The sequence below is a fragment of the Volvox carteri genome (assembly GCF_000143455.1).
Source record: "Volvox carteri f. nagariensis unplaced genomic scaffold VOLCAscaffold_39, whole genome shotgun sequence".
Taxonomy (NCBI): domain Eukaryota; kingdom Viridiplantae; phylum Chlorophyta; class Chlorophyceae; order Chlamydomonadales; family Volvocaceae; genus Volvox; species Volvox carteri.
This window is the reverse complement of record NW_003307582.1, coordinates 1,138,181-1,155,588: the sequence shown is the minus strand read 5'-3', so window position 1 is coordinate 1,155,588 and position 17,408 is coordinate 1,138,181. Positions and strand designations below refer to the sequence as shown.

Here is a 17,408-nt window from a genome sequence, read left to right as displayed (position 1 = left end):
GGATGATTAAGTCGAGCAAAACAAAGTAATGGGATGCAGCCGAACCAACAGCAGCAGTAAGCAGCTAGCAAAGGCTGCAAGGCCACCACCTCATAGGGCCCCGACTGGCACAGGAGCAAGCCAGTACCGGCCCCCACACTACACGAAGCGGACGACGCATACCTGGGCCCCCCGTGTGAAACTCCGACATCACGCAAATATTTCTCAACGGTGGGTTCAAACTGACAATTCGCTGAAAGCACTTATTACAGCGCCGGTCTCTACATATCTCCTACTGCCATCCATTCCAAGACCCCTCCGCAGCACTGATTGAACACTGTTCGACTGTTGGTGGGTTAAACAAATTATTAAGGAATATCGACCTGGTCCCTAAGACTTCTTTCTCTTACAGTTGATCGCAGTCCAATCGTGCACACCCGCCATCCAACCCTTCCTACCCTTCCTGCCCAATACCTTGGCCACACATTAGTACATCGTCTGCGCGCCGGCTGCATGTTCGTCGATCCGCAATCAGCACCGGCACGGAGCTATCCGCAGTTCCGAACCCCTTTGCCCTCGCATCTATCCGTCTCTGTGTGTCTGTTTCTCAAGGCTCCTGCTCCCCAGTCAGTCAGTCCCGGATTACTGCTGCACAAACATGTCCTCCACTCGCACGGGCATCTCCATCACCGGGCTGGCTGCGAAGCCCTCCAGGGTTCGGAACGCCCCAATGGCCCCCGCCTCCACCATGTCGATCACCACGCACCGCTGCGACCGCCGGTCCTTGCCGCTCCCGAACAGGGCCGACACACGCCGCGAGTAAACCTCCTGTGGGATCGGGCCCCAGCCAGGGGTTCGGGACGACTTGGCGCGAGATGGTTGATGGTAACATGTGGGTGGTGGTAAAGAGGTGATATGGGAGCGAGAGGCAGGTGATATACATGCCTGTATTTTTGTATATTTCACCGTAATCAATAAAAGATGCATGCTGCCCACAGTGAATGCACGCACGTATGACGAACCAACCTTTGATGGAGGCAGGTCAAACTCCACCAGCAGGCTGACCCCCAGGGGAAGGAGCTCCTTAGGCAGCGCCTGCTGGGACAGGCGGTCGCAGTGACACAACGGGAACAGCGGCAGTCAGCTACAGCGGCACATTTTCCGCGGTACCGGCGGTCTGTATTGCGAGGCTTCGCCGCGTTGAGCAGCTGTTGGCCACGCCGGAAGAAGCAGCACCTTCCTTAAAGCCCGCGAGTAAAGCCCACGAGACAATAACCCTATCCGATGTAACAGCAGGGGTCGGTGAGCAGAGGCAACAGCGGCGGCCATCCCCACGTCCTCGGCAGTTCGCGCTTCGTGGCGCTGAGACCTCTAACGCACCACAGCTCACCGCCATTCAACCCCACCTGGACCGCGCCCGACCTACCTTGAGACACACGTCCGTCACCGCCAGCACGCTCACCAGGGCCTCCCCCGGGGGCCCCTGTTGGCCAGGCCCGAGCCCCGGTCCCGGTCCGGGTCCTGCCCAGCCGCCACCGCTGCTTGATCCCGCGCCATCCACGAGGCCGGCGCGCTCCCGGCCGCCACCGCTACCCCCTGCGTCGTACCGGTCCAAACGCCCCCCTACCCCATTCCGAAGCAGAACCATCATACGATACCGTGTCGTACAACGATATGGATAAAATCTTTGCAAATTAGGTGCGCTGATCCAGGCCATAACGGATCAACACATGCCTTAATGGATAGGTGGGTAACAAGGTTGGCCCGGGACATCAGTAATGATTGTAATTTGCATAAGACGAATTAAGGAACCACAGTAAGGTAACTTCCGAAGGCGCGGCGGTGTTGAGAAGGCCAGGGTCGGCCACCTGCGCAGTTGCAGTTGCGCCCGTTCGTTGCTGCCGTGAGAATGCCCGTGCATGATTCGGCTATGCCATGCATTGAAAAGTAAAGAAAAGGCGGCGCGGCCGTCTAAACGACGAACTTGCAACGAGGCTGGTTATCTCTCCGCCGTCACAACCGCCGCCTGCACACCCACCAGCTAACTCGGCCGCTGCCACACCACCGACCCCCAAGTTCCCCGCCGTTCCGACAGCCAGCCCGCGCTTGAAGCTCGCCAGTGCCAGTTCCCTCTCCTTATCCGTCAGATCGCTGTGCTGCGTGTGGTGGGTCGGTGCGGGTGCGGCGCGGTCAGGCTGGGGCCCAGTATGCTTGGGCCAGTGCCGCCAAAGATGGCACCGGAGGGTGGGGATGATAGCCCGGCAGGTATCGAGCATAGCGGAGCACCTTTCCATCACGATTGCGTGCACTCGTGTGTAGTCACGGCGGGAAAAACTCATTGACGCAACTGCTGCTACTACAGCTACTGCTGCTGCTGCTACTGCTGTTGGCCTCGGGCCCCAGAGAGGTCGAACTTCTAGTCAGGGTGAAGCTGCGGACATTTAACCACACGTGACACACCTTAATGCTGTTGCTGCTATCTTAAAAGGACACGAAGCCAAGGGGTAAGTGCAACGTCACCAGACACCCCCCCGACCTCTACGGTGCTCACAATTGCAGTGACGGCGAAGGACCGGCTCCGCAGCAGCCAATACACCAGGTTGTCCAGGCTGTCCCTGGCGCTGTGGGGGACCGGCAACAGTGGAGGCGATAGCGGTTTTACGACCGCTCGACACTTACAGTTACATCAGGTTGAATGGCCCAAATAGGTAGCTGTCAACAAGGAGGTAAGCAGGAGGGAACCGCTCACCGTGCCACAGGCTTTTGTCATGCGCACCTGCAGCATATGGCCAGCGGTCGCCTGCATGCGGCCGGAAGCGCTTGAAGGAGCTCCACTAAGGTTGTCTGTCAGTTGGGGTAGCAACCACCGCGTCAGACACATCACATTCGATTGTTATTATTGATGGTAAGCGGTGATGGTGTAGGAGGCAATCGTAAGGGGGGTTGGAAAGGAGTAGCAGCTATGCCTGAGCGTGCGTACGCGAAGTTTGCTGGATGTACGTGGCATTGTTCGTGAAAAGACCAGGTCATTTGGGGGTAAAAGGGATGCCTTGCATAAGAACGCCTTTACATGACGCGTGCTCCGGAGCTAATACAAAGTGGAGGTTTCAGCCCTGTTTCGCATCATATCACTCCGGTCGGACCGCAGCAGGACAAGTGTCAACTCTATATAGAGCAGCAGCGATACATCTTTGGGTTTCCCAACACCGAAATGCCTCTGGAACATGGCAACAGCAATCCACCCACCAACTTGGCCCCTCTGTTGCCTACAGCCGCATAATAATGCCACACGCCTGCTGAGCCGCTAGGTCCACACTCGGCCATCATGACTGTGAATATCAACCAATTTAATACCCCTCATTATCGATTTGATATCTATGACATATGGTTAAACACAATTCTTGCATCTTTTGCCCTTACAACTGAATATTTCCACTTAATAATGTCCTTGCTCAGATGGACCAATCTGTAATGCAAAAACCGAAGACCAGCCAGATTGATGGTTTGGTGGCTTACTTCTAGCGTTGGCCATGTGAGAGCGCACAAGTACGGCAATGTGCGTTGTGAACGTAACGCCTGCGTACTTATGACTGCGCGAATACACCGTAACTTTTATCAAGACGTTGAATTGCACGACAATTGCTGCAGAGTTCTTGATCGTCAACGTAGGCTTTCCTGTCCAAAATGCTCACACGCTCTAGTGCGCCGCAGCGGCCTGCTGGCGTTGCCGCGTCCAGGTCTGTTCGCGCTGTGCGAACCACTATCACTACACGTCTGCCAATCTTGAAGGCAGCGGCAACAGAGGCCAAAAAGGAGGTCGACGTGTCGGGTACGATTGCTTGCGCTTTGTGCAAGCAAATGGATGAAAAGCATCCTGCAACTAGCTTCCTCCTCGCTTTTGACATATGCTTCAGTGGAAGACGAGTACAATGGACCCGATATTGCCCCCAGCACCCAGCAGGTAAGCTCGAGCGCCGGCTAATAGGTGAACTTCTGTTTCTGAGTTCTTGAATTGGATCGCAGGTGGCTTCCTTCCTCAATACGTTGTGCAACGAGACGGAAATCGCTGAGATGCACCTGAAGGTGCGACGAGTCGAGTCCAGCGAGGTCATTGCAGTGTCAGCACAATCCTTAAAAAATAGCGCAGCAGACGTTGATCGAATGTTGGATTTTGACGTCAACCATATAACTGCAGATGGGTAATTTTGAGCTGAAAGTCAAGCGCAGCGTCGCTGGGAGTGCTGCTGCAGCTCCCTTGTACGCCTCTACTGTGGCCCCTGCAACGCCCGCGGAGCCCGTGGTTGCGTCGAGCCCGCTACAGTCCGTTGAGGCGCCCCCACCTGCCAGCGTGGAGGACACCGTGGACGAGAGCTTGGTGTATGTTACCTCACCGAAGGTACGTGCGGAGGGTGAAATTGTTCTTGAATGATTCTGTCCTGCAGAAGGCAAGGAGTCGGCTCTAATATGGTACCTTGATAGTTAGCTTCCACTCCTCAGCCTTGGCACCACTCAGCTGCACTTGGTTGCCTGGTGCTCGCCTTGGCTACATGATTTTTTTTGCATCTAGCTCTTTAACTCCGTGTGCCCAAATGCTGAGCAACGTTTCTGCATGTTTCTGGCATTGGTATTGCGTTGGGCCTCTCCTTTGGGGACCAGAGATGTCCATAAGTTGCAATATAACTTATCAGCGCACGCCAGTGCCCTTGTACCCAGGTGTAATGCCTGAAGCAATCCCATACACTTCATATAACGACTACATGCGAATGAAAACTTGCAGGGGTTCCTTGCCATGCACTGGAGGAAATGACATACGATAGGGTGTTAGGGTTTGCAGGTGGTTTCGGGAACGAAGAGGGAAGGTCAAAGTTTAGACGTAGTTGTTAGTGTCGACACTATGATGATATCCAAGAATATGCCGCGCAGGTTGGCACGTTCCGGCGTGGAAAGTATGCAGGCGGCAAGCGTGTGGGCAAGGGCAACTGTGCCGATGTGGTAAGTAGAACACGGTTCCCCGGTGTCGCGGCTACACGCTACCTCCACTTGCCTTGGCACGGCTGCCGTTGTAAGACCCTTTGCCTACTTGCACGTTGCTTTGGGGGTGTGATCCCCGCGCGTTTTCCTGATGTACCAAAGGACGATAGACTGTTGAAGCCAAGCCGCTGGCATTGAATAAGCTACCTACAGCTACTTTCGATAGGTGCAGTGCTTTATTCTCATGAAACAAAGCTGGGCTGAAGAGTAAGCATAAATTATTGTGGGAGGTGCGGGGCGCTGAACGGAGCAGGGGAACACAGGAGGTATGCATTTGAGGGCGTATAGGGATTAACGTAGGCTGCATGAGGACCGGTTTTCATTCCCCAGCCGTCGTGTTAACCGTGTTTCGAAATGTATGCGCAACAATTGTGTTGCGTGATCGCAGAACGCGCCAGTTAAGAAGGGTCAGACACTTGGGTACGTGGAGCAGCTGGGCACTTTCGTGGAAGTTAAGGTGAGTTGTCAACTCTATATAACAACGTTATAGACGTCATTTTTTGCAACGTGGCACGTCGCTCTGTGCACGACGACGACATCATGTGTTTCAATATGATACATTTGTTGATTAACTACGTTTTATGCACTTGCAGGCGCCGATTGCCGGCGAGCTGGTCAAGGTGCATTTGGAGGACGGTGCACCGGTTGAGTATCAGCAGTTGATCTTTGAGGTGGCGCCATTCTTCGGCGGGCATATCATCGGGGATAGCAAGTATGCCTAAGACGTACTAGCGTGATGGGGTAACGGGGTGGTGATGGGGTGGTGGTAATAATAACGATGGCAGATTTTAGGAGGAATGATATGATGCGTCATTTGGAATGAACTTAATGGAATGGTTGTGTACGACATTATTTGACATTTTTCCCAAACGAAATTGGTTTCAGAATCGTGTAATCGCATGACGCTACACGTGTACTCGCTTTGTTTCTAACAATGAAAAACAACCAACACCTTTCGTACATTACAGACTGAAACTCTTACCGGATTTATTACGTAACCTCAACTGGTAGGGCACAAATGGAAGATGGTACAAACCTCGTAAGACATGTAACATACTACCCAACTTATTACTTTTCCTACCTACAGTTTAGTTAAACCAATACAGGCCACCAAGCAAAGAAATATCTTTACATCGTTTGAGTGAAACAACATACTTGCTTCCAACTACAAGTAACGACCTGTATCCAAGAACAATGTAACCGGCCAAGTAAAACAGATGGAGTGGAATAGTTGCCCAATAGACGTCTTGAAGTTGTCGTTCGGCATGTGGACATCAAGTGCCGAACTCACCGAAACCTGCGATCTGGGTTGTTAAATCGTATAAACAAAGTATGCAGTCGGCAGATTGTAACAACCTTGGATAATCGACCGAGAATATCACGCCGTCCCGCGTACACTGGCAGCGTAGCAATATTCGAGTGAAACCCTCCGCACAGGTGAATTTCGTTATAGCCCCTCGAAGACACGCAGACCCTTTGCTCCGTCCAAGTTTACAACGCCTTAACCCGCTTGGAGGGCTTTATGCACAGGCCTCCGTGACAACTGCAGCGCACGCTGCCATGAATGTCCAAAACAGGCTTCGACAGCACGTGTGTATGGAGACTGTTACATACGGTACGGACGGCGCCCCCGTTGGAAGTGCCAGAATTATAAATCCCTCAGTTTGTCATGCAACGTTTCCCCCGTCGATCTTACCACGAACCCAGCCCGTGTCTTACTGGTGCACCGCTGCCGGCGTCAGGCGGGCCCCTGCGGGCGCAGGTTGGAAGCTTTGCACCTGAAGGAGGGCTCGGCCGTTGAGAACCGCCAGACGATTCCAGGGGTTCACCGCTGTGCGGCCGAGGTTGCTCCATTCCTCGGCACGGGCATGTCGGGGAGAAAATATACGTATGGTAAGCGGGAATGCGGGGTGAGTAAAGAGGACACCGGCAATCGGGACCTCTCGACATCTGCTGGCGGCAACTCCACTTTGCCCCCATCTCGCATGTACACAATGTCGCTTTGGGTATGACGGCAAACGATGCTGTTCGAACCAATGTAATGATGCGCACTACGCGCTTGCTGTAGACTTCGCTTCACCGGACGTCTCCCTTTGCAATGCGCACCCAAAACACAGCGCATTCCATAAACTACGCGTCGCCCAGCTGCAGAGTAAGGTCATGCCCCTTCAGTTGGGAACTCATGCCAAAGCACATTTTGAAGACGGACCTTCGCATGCAACGGTAACGCCATTCCTCATTTCATCCAATCGTTCCCGCGTGCGGGGCATTCTGGGCTCCCGCAAGAGCAATCTAAATTGCCAATCATGGCTGTTGTCCCCGTTTCTAGTTGCGTGCGGCCCATATTCCAGACCGGCACAAACTAAAACCCAAAAAATTGTCTTAGATTGTAGCGAACAGACAGAAGCTTGCGCGTGCAATGCCAACTTTAAACCCTTGGCAGATCCACTCTCGCTCAGAAACCCCTCCCTCATCCCTGATGCGGAAGCTCGCAAGACCTATACAGATTCATCTGGGGGAGCGTGCTCGCGAACAGGGCCGCACTTATCGCCAGCGACCCACACACCGACGAGGGAGGGCATTATCCTTCATGCTGCAACTTGTTCAACCCTTAGGACAAACATTCTGAGACACGCCTGCTGTACTTAAGCATGCAAATACTCGACCAACTACGGGTAATAGTAGTTTTGGTTAGGTAACATTGGTCCCACAAGGGCCGCATGCCGAGGTGGATGGTGGGGACAGTGATAGCACTAGCGCCTCATTCAGTAGCGCGGCCGCTTGTTGTAGTCCGCACCATAACCTGCACTGTAGGCCGCGTATGTATCGCCGTCACGTTTCTGGCCGACCTGTTGTTGCTGTCCATATGCCTGGGCTGGATAGGCGCCTGCCTGCTGCCCATAAACTCCATACGCCTGCTGGGCCTGCTGCTGCTGTCCGTAAGCAGCCCCAGCTGCACCGTAGGCCCCGGTAGCCTGCTGACTGGACGCTCCATACCCCTGCGACCGCCAATGCACAACACTCTGGTAACATACCAAAACATTGAATGCATAACTGCGGCCAATTGCACCTGTATGCGCAAGAGCATGACACACATAACTGGTATGCAACATGGCCTAATTCTCACCGTTGCTTGGCCATAGCCTGCGTAAGAGGTGCCAGCTGAAGCACCGTAGGCAGTAGCCGCACTGTAACCGCCCGCCTGCTGCTGTGCTGCCTGACCATAACCTGAGACTGCTTGCGTAGTTGCACCGTAGCCCGCCTGCTGTCCGGCAGCACCCGCAGCACCGTAGGCCTGTAAATCATTTGCAAATCCTGGCTTTAGATCCCTTTAAAAGCTATCGCGCCACTGGCTGTTGTTGTTACAGAGTGGGAGGCTTCTGTGCCAATTGAACACATTCGAATTGGCGTATCTAGAATTGAACCATACAACACCATCCACCATTACCACACTGTACCACGCCATAAGAACTGCAGTCCAAGGCGGTTGATTCTGCCTTATGGAATCCCTCCTCATCATATTACCCAAACAGCCGTAGAGACAGAGGGTCAAGCAACTCGGCGCCAAAAGTCCTACCTGTCCAGCAGAAGCGTAAGCAGTCGGATACACGCTAGTTGTTCCTTGCGCTTGCTGGGCACCGTACGCCGTTGTTGGCTGTTGCGCTCCATAACCCGGTGTTGATGAGGTTGTGGTGTACGAAGATGCGGGAGCTTGAGTGGCACTAGCCCCAGCGTAGCCATTCGCACCGTAAGTCTGAACATGAGGATAGGCGCCATGGGCAAGTAGGTACCTAGTTAGTGTACGACATGCTCATATGAGTACGCATAAAGCATCACAAATACGGGGAAACCACTCGGAAATAGCTTCGCAATCGCATATAATGCAAACCTCAACTCAAACCTCACCTGTGCAGGCGCGGAATACGACGTGGGGTAGGTGCCTGCAGCCGCTTGTTGGTTGCCGTAACTTGATTGTTGCTGCTGCTGACTACCATAGCCAGTGGTTCCTTGGGCCTGCTGCTGGCCGCCATAAGCATTGGCCTGGCTACCATAACCTGAGGTCTGGCTGCTATACCCCGTTTGGTTCCCGTAACCAGTGCCCTGGCTACCGTAGCTGGTCTGGCTGCTGTATCCGGTGCCTTGATTACCGTATTGCGACTGGGAGGCTTGAGCCCCGTAAGCCCCGCTACCCTGTCCCGCACTGTACGCACCACCCTGATAACTGGTCGCCGCACCAGTTGTAGAAGTCACCGCCTGTTGCTGCTGCGCCGCACCACTGGCGCCGTACCCAGAACCACCATAACCCGGCGAAGCGGGATCGGTGCTGGTTCCTCCTGACGCGCCACCAGCACCGTACCCAGAACGAGGGCCCTGTGGAGAATGCTGATGCCCACCGCGAGAGCCCCCATAGCCCCCATAACCACCGTAGCCACCGCCATACCCTCCACCATAACCGCCTGCACCCTGCCCGCCACGACCCATCATCCCACCACCGTAACCGCCATACCCACCACCCATGCCCATCCCCATTCCCCCCATTCCATAACCACCGCCGTAACCACGACCAGGGCCCATCATGCCGCCACGACCGTGGCCACCGTAGGATCCAGGACCCCCGCGCGACATTGGACTCATGCCGTAGGGAGGCGGTGGTGGTGGAATGTAACCACCCCGCCCTGGCCCCGCGAAGTACGGTGCATTGCGTGCGCTGTGAGGACCACCGCGGAAGCCAGGCGTCATCATTCCACCTCGCCCTGGCCCACCACTAGACCCGTACCGACCACCCGTGACATGTGGTCCGCCTCGGCCTCCGGGACCTTGGGGACCACCCCTGCGGTCCGTCTGCTTCGAAGGGTTGACGAACGAAATAGCCAGCTTCCCAAGTGTTGGCACCTCCTTGCCGTCCAGGGCCGCCATCGCGCTGCATGATGATAGTGACAGGTGTGGACAGGACATGTGAGAATAAAACGAGTTATGATAAAAGCGGAAAGGCGGGCTGGCAAAGCTGTAAGCGAAAGCCACATGCAAAGTAACGAACTTACGCAGCAGCATGGTCCGGGCGCAGGAACTCGATGAAACCGAAGCCCTTGGAGTAGCCTTGCGGTCCCCGGGTGATTGACGCCGACACTACAGGGCCGAACTCGCCAAACACCTTGCGAAGCTGGTCCTCGTCGCTGAAGGACTGTGCATCAGGACAAAGCCCAAGACAAGCCGAATAATACATCATGACATGATGACACGCTGATACAATTGATTAATGCATGCATACGGAACAGCAAGCTGTGTTAGAGCAGCATCAATAATCGCCATAACTGGCCAACATGTAAACCATGTTTGACAAGGTGTGAAACTGCAAGCCGGTGCTAATATGTACCGGTGGGGCAATGCCTGTAAAACGGTATTCAATCCTTTCACCGCGCTCACCATGGGCAAACTGGCCAGGTACAAATTCCGCGAAAATAGGTCCTGGACGCGCCTGATGTTGGTCAGCTCTGCCCGCATGATCTTGCTTGCGTGAGATGGGTGCTTCAACGGCGTGTCCTTGCCGTCGCCCTCTTCAACCTTCTCTTCAGCTTTCGGTTGCTGCTGTTCCCCAGCTGGAACGCCAGTCTCCACGCTTTCCGCCCCTTCTTCCGCTTTTAACTCAGGCGCGCTCTCATCCTTAAGTTGCCCTTCCGCAAGCTCAGCTGTGGGAGCAGTGCCTTGGTCTTTCATCTCCGTGTCCGGCTCGTCCTTAACAGGGACATCGGTTGCTTCAGGCGTGTTTTCACCTTGTGGCTTGTCGCCTTCAGCCTTCTCCCTCTCCTCGGCCATTCCATCCTCGAGCTTCTCACCCATCCCTTGCTCACTGCTTGCCGGCGCCTCCCCGCTCTTCTCACCCTTCGCCTCCGTATTAACCTCCTCGACGGGTGTTGTAGGTGCCGGTTTCGGTGTACTGCTCGCTGAGCGCCCCCGCTGGCGCTGGAGATCATTCTTTGTTGCCATCATGTCCTGGAAGGCCTTGCGGCTTTGCGCCTCCAGTGACTCCTTGGCCTTGAGCGCCTCCGCAGGAGTGGCGTACTCAACATATGCGTACCCCTACATGAAAATAAAACAAGAAGTTAGGAGTTTAGTTAGCAAACCGAAAGCACAACGTAAATGGAGTGGCAAACAGACTGGAAAGCTGTTTACATGAGATTTCCGGCCGGAGCCAACACCGTCATTACTTTACACCACTCAGCCTACGCTAGCTACGAGCACGGTAGCAAAACTTCCACGGCCAAGATTAAACCGAAGGTCAGTAAAATCGATCTTAGCCAAGTGCAAGGGCTTGAGTGCTCAGGAATTCCTAGTGAAGAAAAACGGGCCGCGCTATAACGAGTCCCAACGTGAGCCACCTCTGGGCATGCTTCAGCTGCCTGCGCACGTTACACGCGCCCACCCACCTTCGAAACCCTAGAAGCGTCGCGCATGATGAAGCAGCGAATGACGCGACCTAGCGCCGCCATGTCAGCCTTAAGCTGCTCGTCGCTGTCCTGTGTTACGTTCCCCAGGAACAAGGTGCACTGGAGCGTCGGCGCATCAACCATGAGGCGGTCACCGAAAAGCGTCAATGGGTAGGACAATGCATTAAGGCGCATGGCGGTGTAGCGAGCAACTTTAAGCACGTCGCCATCCGATCGCCCGTCATCGACGTGAAGTACCACGGGTGGGTGCGACGTGGTCACAGGGTGTGACGGCGCTTGCGCTGCCGACTTGCTGTCACCGCTGGCAACTGCAGGCTCCTTGTCCGCCTCCACGGGCTTCGCATCCTCGGCCGCGGGATTCTCGCCATCACCCTCCGCAGGCGCGGCGCCTCCCTCTACCCCTGCAGCAAGAGCCTGACTGACGTCTTCCGATGAGATGGCGACTTCTGGCTTATGGACATTGCCTTCAGGGACGTCAGCCTTGACGACTTCTGCTGGACCAGCTGCTTCCGACTCTGTTGCTGCCTCCTTGAACATTTCCGCAGAGCCCGCAGTAGCATCGGCTGTCGCGGGGCTGTCGCCTTCCGGCACAGCTCCCAAACCTTGCGCCTCCGCTGCTGCTGAATCCGTCGCCTGCTCACCGGCAGCCGATTCCCCAGCAGCTGCCTCCCTGGCAGCTGCCTCCGCCGCGGCCGCCTCCGCTGCTTTCTGCGCTTCGGCGGCTGCCTTAGCCTCCTGTGCCTCCTTCTCTTTGCGCTCAATGTACTTCTTCAACGCCTCGTCAAGCGGGTTCTTTTCCAGCTCCTCCTTGCTAAGTTTCCAGGGCAGCGGAGGAGGAGCCAGCCGGAGCAGAGCCACATGCCGGTTGCGCTCAACGTTATCGAAATCCACGCTATGGACAGGAACACCAGCGTCCTCAAAAGCCTTCTTGACGTCTTCAGGCTTTGCTTCTTGCTTAATATTACGCACCTGCAGGTTCACGCAAACCCTCAGCATAAACGAGATCTATACTTTCCATTATTGCTGCACCTAAATAAAAACTTACACGTAAGACAGGCAAAGGCCGATACTCATCGGGGATGTCCATAGTTTCCCACTCCTCGGGCCCGTAATCTGGCTGCTTAGCTGGCTCCGGCGACTTTTGCTTTTCAATTACATTGTCGCCCGAGGGCTCCACCATCTCTTTCTCTGTCGTTTCCTCATTAGTCACCTCCGTCTCGGGCTGCTCGAGGTCAGTCGGTTGCCCCATCACCGTAGGCTCGGCAACCGCGTCCGCTTCTACCCCCGCAGCAGCCGCTGCCACTGCAGCAGCCTGTAGGAACGTGCCGAAAGATAAAAACGCGCTAACATGTGCAGCTTTGCTCATGCGTGTCCTTTTTCGCACCTCTTCTTCCAGTGGTTCCTCCTTCACGTCTGCTGCATCTGGTGCTAACTGATTCGCGGCATTCGCTTCGGCATCCATAGGTTCGGCTGCAAATGCGCCCGCGGCCTCCGGCTGTAATTCGGTCGGCGCCGGATCTGGCTGACCGCCCTCCGCCACAGGGTCCGCCGCCGCCGGTGAAGCTTCTTGTTCCGTGGCGCTAAGAGCTTCTTGAAGCCGAGCCACAAGCTCCGCTTTGACACCCTAAGTGAATAGCAGTGGTGCCCTGGTCAAGATGGGAAACTGGCTGGACCAAAGAAACGGTCAGAACACACCTTTTCACTCAGGCCTCGCGCCTTAAGCTCTGCCTTGAGTTCTACAACTGTCATCTTTCCTAATGGGCTCATGGGCTCCATGGTTCGAAGACCCTCGCCTTCGCCTTTAGACGGAATATATGGCAGGCTAATAACTGCTACCGACGGTCGTTAAGTAACTAAATTGCCTGTTATTAAGTGGGTCCCTAACCATGCTCAACGCTGCATCGGTTTGGACAGAGAATACAATATGCCGGAGTACGGCAACAACTGAAGCCCCCTTCAAACAACATTCATACTAATTAGGATGTTTGATGGGTGGTATGCTTCTGACAGTTAAGTAAGAGTCGACAGTCTATGAGGGTCTAACCGGAGCCCAGCCGATAACTCCACAACGGTCCTCGGTGGAACTCAGCCCTCTGAGAATGCGAGCTATCTCTACTTGCAGTCTGTGAAGCGCCTTCCCACAGCGTAACTTGCCCCAGATCTAGGCTTGCTGCTGCGAACAAGTTAGAACCATGGCCGCCGCGGGTCTTCCGGAGGAGAATGATACGCGCAAACGGAGTCTGCCGGTGCTCGTATTTGGCGACTTCATGGTCACGGCGTTGTGGGTCATGGCGTCGAGTTGCTTCGCTGAGGTATGTCCGTCCACGCACTTTCCCTCCCTCTCCACCCCTAGCTCCTCGCGCGCTTGTGCATTGAGACGTGGTCTGTGCATTTGCCGGTGGTTGGGTTGCTTGACATGCATCGCTGCCTTTGGCCACAAGCAAAAGACCCTGGTACTCCGCGAAACAGTCTCCGCGTCCTGCCTTCCTCCCCTCGTTCTTCGGATGCCTCGCGCTCATGCGCTGCTCCAGGCATCTGGATACCTGGCCAAGTACACTGGCATGGATGAACTGGTGCTTGGTATTGGAGTCCTGGTTACGACCCTCACCCTCTTCGGTCCACTGTGCGAGTCCTTCGGAGGCGCGCTGTTCAACCCGATCCACTGCGTTGCCCTTATGAGTAGCGGAAAGGGTAGCATAGCTGGTCACCTGTTGCGCATGGTGAGCTTCTACGTCCCTTACAAAACCTAATCCTGCGATACTTCGGCGTATTTCAATCATGGAATGGGCGATATGCAGAGCCTACGTTTGCGTAACCCCCATGCCACCGGCCGAATTACTTTTAGTGCGCCTTTACAAAGCACCCTTACGTTGTTCACCGCAACGTATCCCCGCAATCGTGATGCAGGGGGCACAGCTGGCAGGTGCACTTGCTGGCAGCTTGGCGGCTAAGACATACTTACCCGATTGGCTCCAGGGGTGAGACACAGACTCAATGGGAGAAGCGACAAAGGGGCTCAGCACGGGCAGCAACTTGCAAGGTGGAACCTGCGCAAGCACCTTGGCGTGGAACGCGGCCCGCGCAGCTTGCTGCATATCCTGAGTCCCTAGTGTGCGTGCTATTGCGGAGAATAATTACTTGCAGTTGGGATGAAGCTTCTAGCCTTCCTTTCACGCGGGACAACCTTAACAGCAGGTGATAATTGGCTGGTTGATATGATATATAAAGATAACGGCGCCCCATTACCTTGGCACCACTCCAGCATCCCAATTCTCAGAAGTACATAGGACCACCCCGTGTGTGACCCGCCCCAATTTTCCCTGGTTGCGCTCTCCTTTGCACGGGCAGGAAGTTTCACACTTTGTCCGGGGGCATCAAGGATGGCGTCGCGTTTGAGATCGGGTTTGCCTGCGAAGGCACCATGAGCTTTGTGCTGAACTATGTCTTTTTGTTATCGCAAGGTGAGCCACGGGTTCTCGACGAGTGCCGGGTCTCTAAGCTATGAACTTCTCTATCGACATGACCCGAAATAAGGTCAAGGCAGATGAATATGCTGGTCTGGGTGAATGTGAATGAACGAAGCGAGATAGGCACCTGCATGGAGCTCCAAAAAGCTAGCGTGCTCTCGGCAATTGCTCGGGCCAGCTTCGTTCTCTGTGCTTGTGCCGACTGATCAAGGAGAAGTGAGAGAAAAAGGGAGAGAGAGGCCGAAAAGTCTTCAAATCAATTAAATACACGGGACGGAGCTACCTACGTAGCCCAGGTTTTGCATAGCTGATGCGAATTGCTGCCATTGTAAGCCACACGAGATTGATGACCTCATTGTTGCATGCAGAGTTGCAAACCTTCCACACGGTATGATGATCCCGGTGTGACGGGGTCTTTTGCAAGCGAGTTTAACCCATCTCCTGGGCTGTGCGTTCCTGACTGCAGAGGCGGACAGTCGTTTGCTGACGTTGTGGACTCCCATGCTGTCCACTGTCACCCTGGTACGGCTGTCAATCCCGGAACCAATGGAAAGCTGCATAGTAGTCTTAAGTTGGGGCTTTCCTTTCGTTTCTGGGTTCACATCGCTGCTTGCTATACAGTTCTATAGCTTTTTTTGCCCTTGGCCCATGCATGTGTGGGTTCGAAGTGTCTTCTGCAAATGGGGAGCACCTTTCGCTCCAAGAGGCATGGTCCCATATTGTTACCCTTACCTGGCAAGCGAGGGCCCCTAACCATATGGCCGTACTTGCTATGAGGCTCGCGCTGTCCTGAAGTACTGAAAGTGAAGGCACGTACTGGCCCCTTTCTGCCCTATTACGTGCCCTTGACCAGAGTTGGATTGGCTATTACTTTACGGGACCCTCTCTGAACCCTTTTGTGGTGAGTACGAGTACAGCTGTCAGGGTAACGTAGAGGCTGCGTGCCAGAGCTGACATAGCCGCCGCTGCAAGAAACGCGCATCCGGAGTGCCAAGCAGTTTAGTCGTTCTCATATCGCCCTCATCCGGCATACGCGGTTGCGCGCTGCCTGCTGTCATGATGAATTCCCAGCCCGGCAACAAGTAGGTGACATGTTGATCTGCCAATTTAACATCGGGGTGCTTGATTCGCTAACGCCTTCCCCGTGTCCCGGTACAATGCGCCCTACCTCCCAGAGCTTTTCCTGGCACCTTCATTACAAGCGACAAAACGACCTGGAACATTACCTGGTGTTTTGGAGCGCGCCCATCCTAGGTGCAGTGGCAGCGGGCCTGGCCTTTCTTTTCCAACGCAAACCAGCGCAACGTAAGGGCAGGCGCCCCTCCAAGGCCGCCATTGCTGCCCGCGGCCAGAAAACTCTGCAGCAGCAGCAGCTCCAGAGGCACCAGCACCACAATCAGAACGATCAAAGCTACAGCAACCACCACAACCACCACCAGGCCTACCCTGGAAAGGAAACGCAATGATGGCGCCAGTGCGGCGAGTGACAGATGTGGACCTGTCGCATGCATCCCTTTCGAAAGCCAGTGTATGGGCATTCTGCAGCACCGTCGTATGCGGGCTTCTTCATGGGTCGCGCTACTGGTAGTGTTGGGGTGCAGCGTGTAGGGGATTCAGGGCAGCATGGAGCTTTGGAAACTGGATGTGCGCTCATGGGCGCAAACTGACGCGCACATTGGAATGGTTGCTCGAAGCTTATTGTGACTGCGGTTTGACTAGCGAGAACTTGGGTGATGCTATAAGACTTGATAAACTTGTACTGGCTCGGTTGTGACCGCGGACACGGCCGCTTCCCATATTTGCATGCGTGGCTTTTCGGCATGTGCTTCGACGCAGCTGACGAGCATCTCCGCAACGATGTACACATATTCCCACAGATGGACGTGAGTTCGGGGATGTCGAGTTGCATGCCTCGCGACAAAACTTTTAGTTACACTTGTGGAAAGGGGGATGCCCTTGGGCACTGCCTCGGCAGATATGTGTCTTTCACAGGATAGGTCACATATTCAATGCGGACTCATGGCAAATTGATATTAAATGTTGTTTGGACGATTAAGAGGAATTTGTCCGCGTTTCTAAATTCGGTCGAGAGTCCTGCGGCATTTTGCCGCGCGTGTTTCGTTGGGGGAGGGGTTCCATCTAGGCTTGCGGGGATACCCTGATATGACAAGTGTACACGAGATGACCATCCAAAGACAATGCAAAATGAAGTCGAAGACGAACATGATCATGGTAACGAGTGCGCATGCGCTGTACGATCGGACCGCCCTCCACCCTGTCCCTGAAGCCGTCGGCCTATGCCCGGAGTGTCACACCGCACTGAGGTCGCGTATGTCGTACCCCACCGCTTGTTCACTCCTTGTCTACCACCCTTCACATCTTTGCTAAGTGACACCAGCTTCTCTCGGGGGGAAGCGACTGGGGAAGGCCGTTCGCCTTCCAGAAGAAATGACGCTGAAGAGTTCTACACCGCACCCTGAGGCCG

General features: G+C 54.8%; 4 protein-coding genes across 4 annotated transcripts; 2 read left to right on the top strand and 2 right to left on the bottom strand.

Moving 5' to 3' along the window:
* Positions 1–234: 234 nt before the first annotated feature.
* Positions 235–3,453, bottom strand: VOLCADRAFT_106205 (uncharacterized protein). Its single transcript, XM_002953901.1, has 7 exons — positions 3,226–3,453; positions 2,756–2,823; positions 2,531–2,600; positions 2,018–2,135; positions 1,406–1,602; positions 1,006–1,074; positions 235–807 (listed from the first exon to the last, which is right to left on the bottom strand). Exons 1-7 carry the CDS (start codon positions 3,304–3,306, stop codon positions 622–624), a joined length of 789 nt encoding a protein of 262 aa, XP_002953947.1. The 5' UTR covers positions 3,307–3,453; the 3' UTR covers positions 235–621.
* Positions 3,454–3,615: 162 nt separating this feature from the next.
* Positions 3,616–7,783, top strand: VOLCADRAFT_109910 (uncharacterized protein). The gene is made up of 7 exons (XM_002953980.1): positions 3,616–3,808; positions 3,894–3,940; positions 4,003–4,062; positions 4,175–4,375; positions 4,903–4,971; positions 5,399–5,467; positions 5,604–7,783. Exons 1-7 carry the CDS (start codon positions 3,664–3,666, stop codon positions 5,730–5,732), a joined length of 720 nt encoding a protein of 239 aa, XP_002954026.1. The 5' UTR covers positions 3,616–3,663; the 3' UTR covers positions 5,733–7,783.
* A 3,702-nt stretch (positions 7,784–11,485) lies between these two features.
* Positions 11,486–13,205, bottom strand: VOLCADRAFT_118559 (uncharacterized protein; the record flags this gene model as incomplete). Its single annotated transcript, XM_002953900.1, has 4 exons — positions 11,486–12,425; positions 12,502–12,768; positions 12,841–13,080; positions 13,152–13,205. Coding segments are annotated over 4 exons (1,501 nt in total), but the record flags the coding sequence as incomplete, so codon positions are not given.
* A 247-nt stretch (positions 13,206–13,452) lies between these two features.
* On the top strand, positions 13,453–17,140 carry VOLCADRAFT_121244 (uncharacterized protein). The gene is made up of 7 exons (XM_002953979.1): positions 13,453–13,768; positions 13,988–14,176; positions 14,364–14,434; positions 14,805–14,917; positions 15,390–15,445; positions 15,777–15,824; positions 16,099–17,140. The coding sequence occupies exons 1-7, from the start codon at positions 13,649–13,651 to the stop codon at positions 16,387–16,389; spliced, it is 888 nt and encodes a 295-aa protein (XP_002954025.1). The 5' UTR covers positions 13,453–13,648; the 3' UTR covers positions 16,390–17,140.
* Positions 17,141–17,408: the final 268 nt, after the last annotated feature.

What these genes read in the sequence shown, in the direction of transcription:
- VOLCADRAFT_109910 (XM_002953980.1), top strand. Translation starts at nt 3,664, where the DNA reads ATGCTCACACGCTCTAGTGCGCCGCAGCGGCCTGCTGGCGTTGCCGCG. An exon ending in AAAGGAGGTCGACGTGTCGG is followed by an intron (nt 3,809 to 3,893) that starts GTACGATTGCTT and finishes CATATGCTTCAG; the next exon opens with TGGAAGACGAGTACAATGGA. An exon ending in AGGGCAACTGTGCCGATGTG is followed by an intron (nt 4,972 to 5,398) that starts GTAAGTAGAACA and finishes GCGTGATCGCAG; the next exon opens with AACGCGCCAGTTAAGAAGGG.
- VOLCADRAFT_106205 (XM_002953901.1), bottom strand. Translation starts at nt 3,306, where the DNA reads ATGATGGCCGAGTGTGGACCTAGCGGCTCAGCAGGCGTGTGGCATTAT. An exon ending in TGACGGACGTGTGTCTCAAG is followed by an intron (nt 1,075 to 1,405) that starts GTAGGTCGGGCG and finishes CTGTCCCAGCAG; the next exon opens with GCGCTGCCTAAGGAGCTCCT. An exon ending in TTGACCTGCCTCCATCAAAG is followed by an intron (nt 808 to 1,005) that starts GTTGGTTCGTCA and finishes CCGATCCCACAG; the next exon opens with GAGGTTTACTCGCGGCGTGT.
- VOLCADRAFT_121244 (XM_002953979.1), top strand. Translation starts at nt 13,649, where the DNA reads ATGGCCGCCGCGGGTCTTCCGGAGGAGAATGATACGCGCAAACGGAGT. An exon ending in CGTCGAGTTGCTTCGCTGAG is followed by an intron (nt 13,769 to 13,987) that starts GTATGTCCGTCC and finishes GCGCTGCTCCAG; the next exon opens with GCATCTGGATACCTGGCCAA. An exon ending in CCTCTCTGAACCCTTTTGTG is followed by an intron (nt 15,825 to 16,098) that starts GTGAGTACGAGT and finishes CCTACCTCCCAG; the next exon opens with AGCTTTTCCTGGCACCTTCA.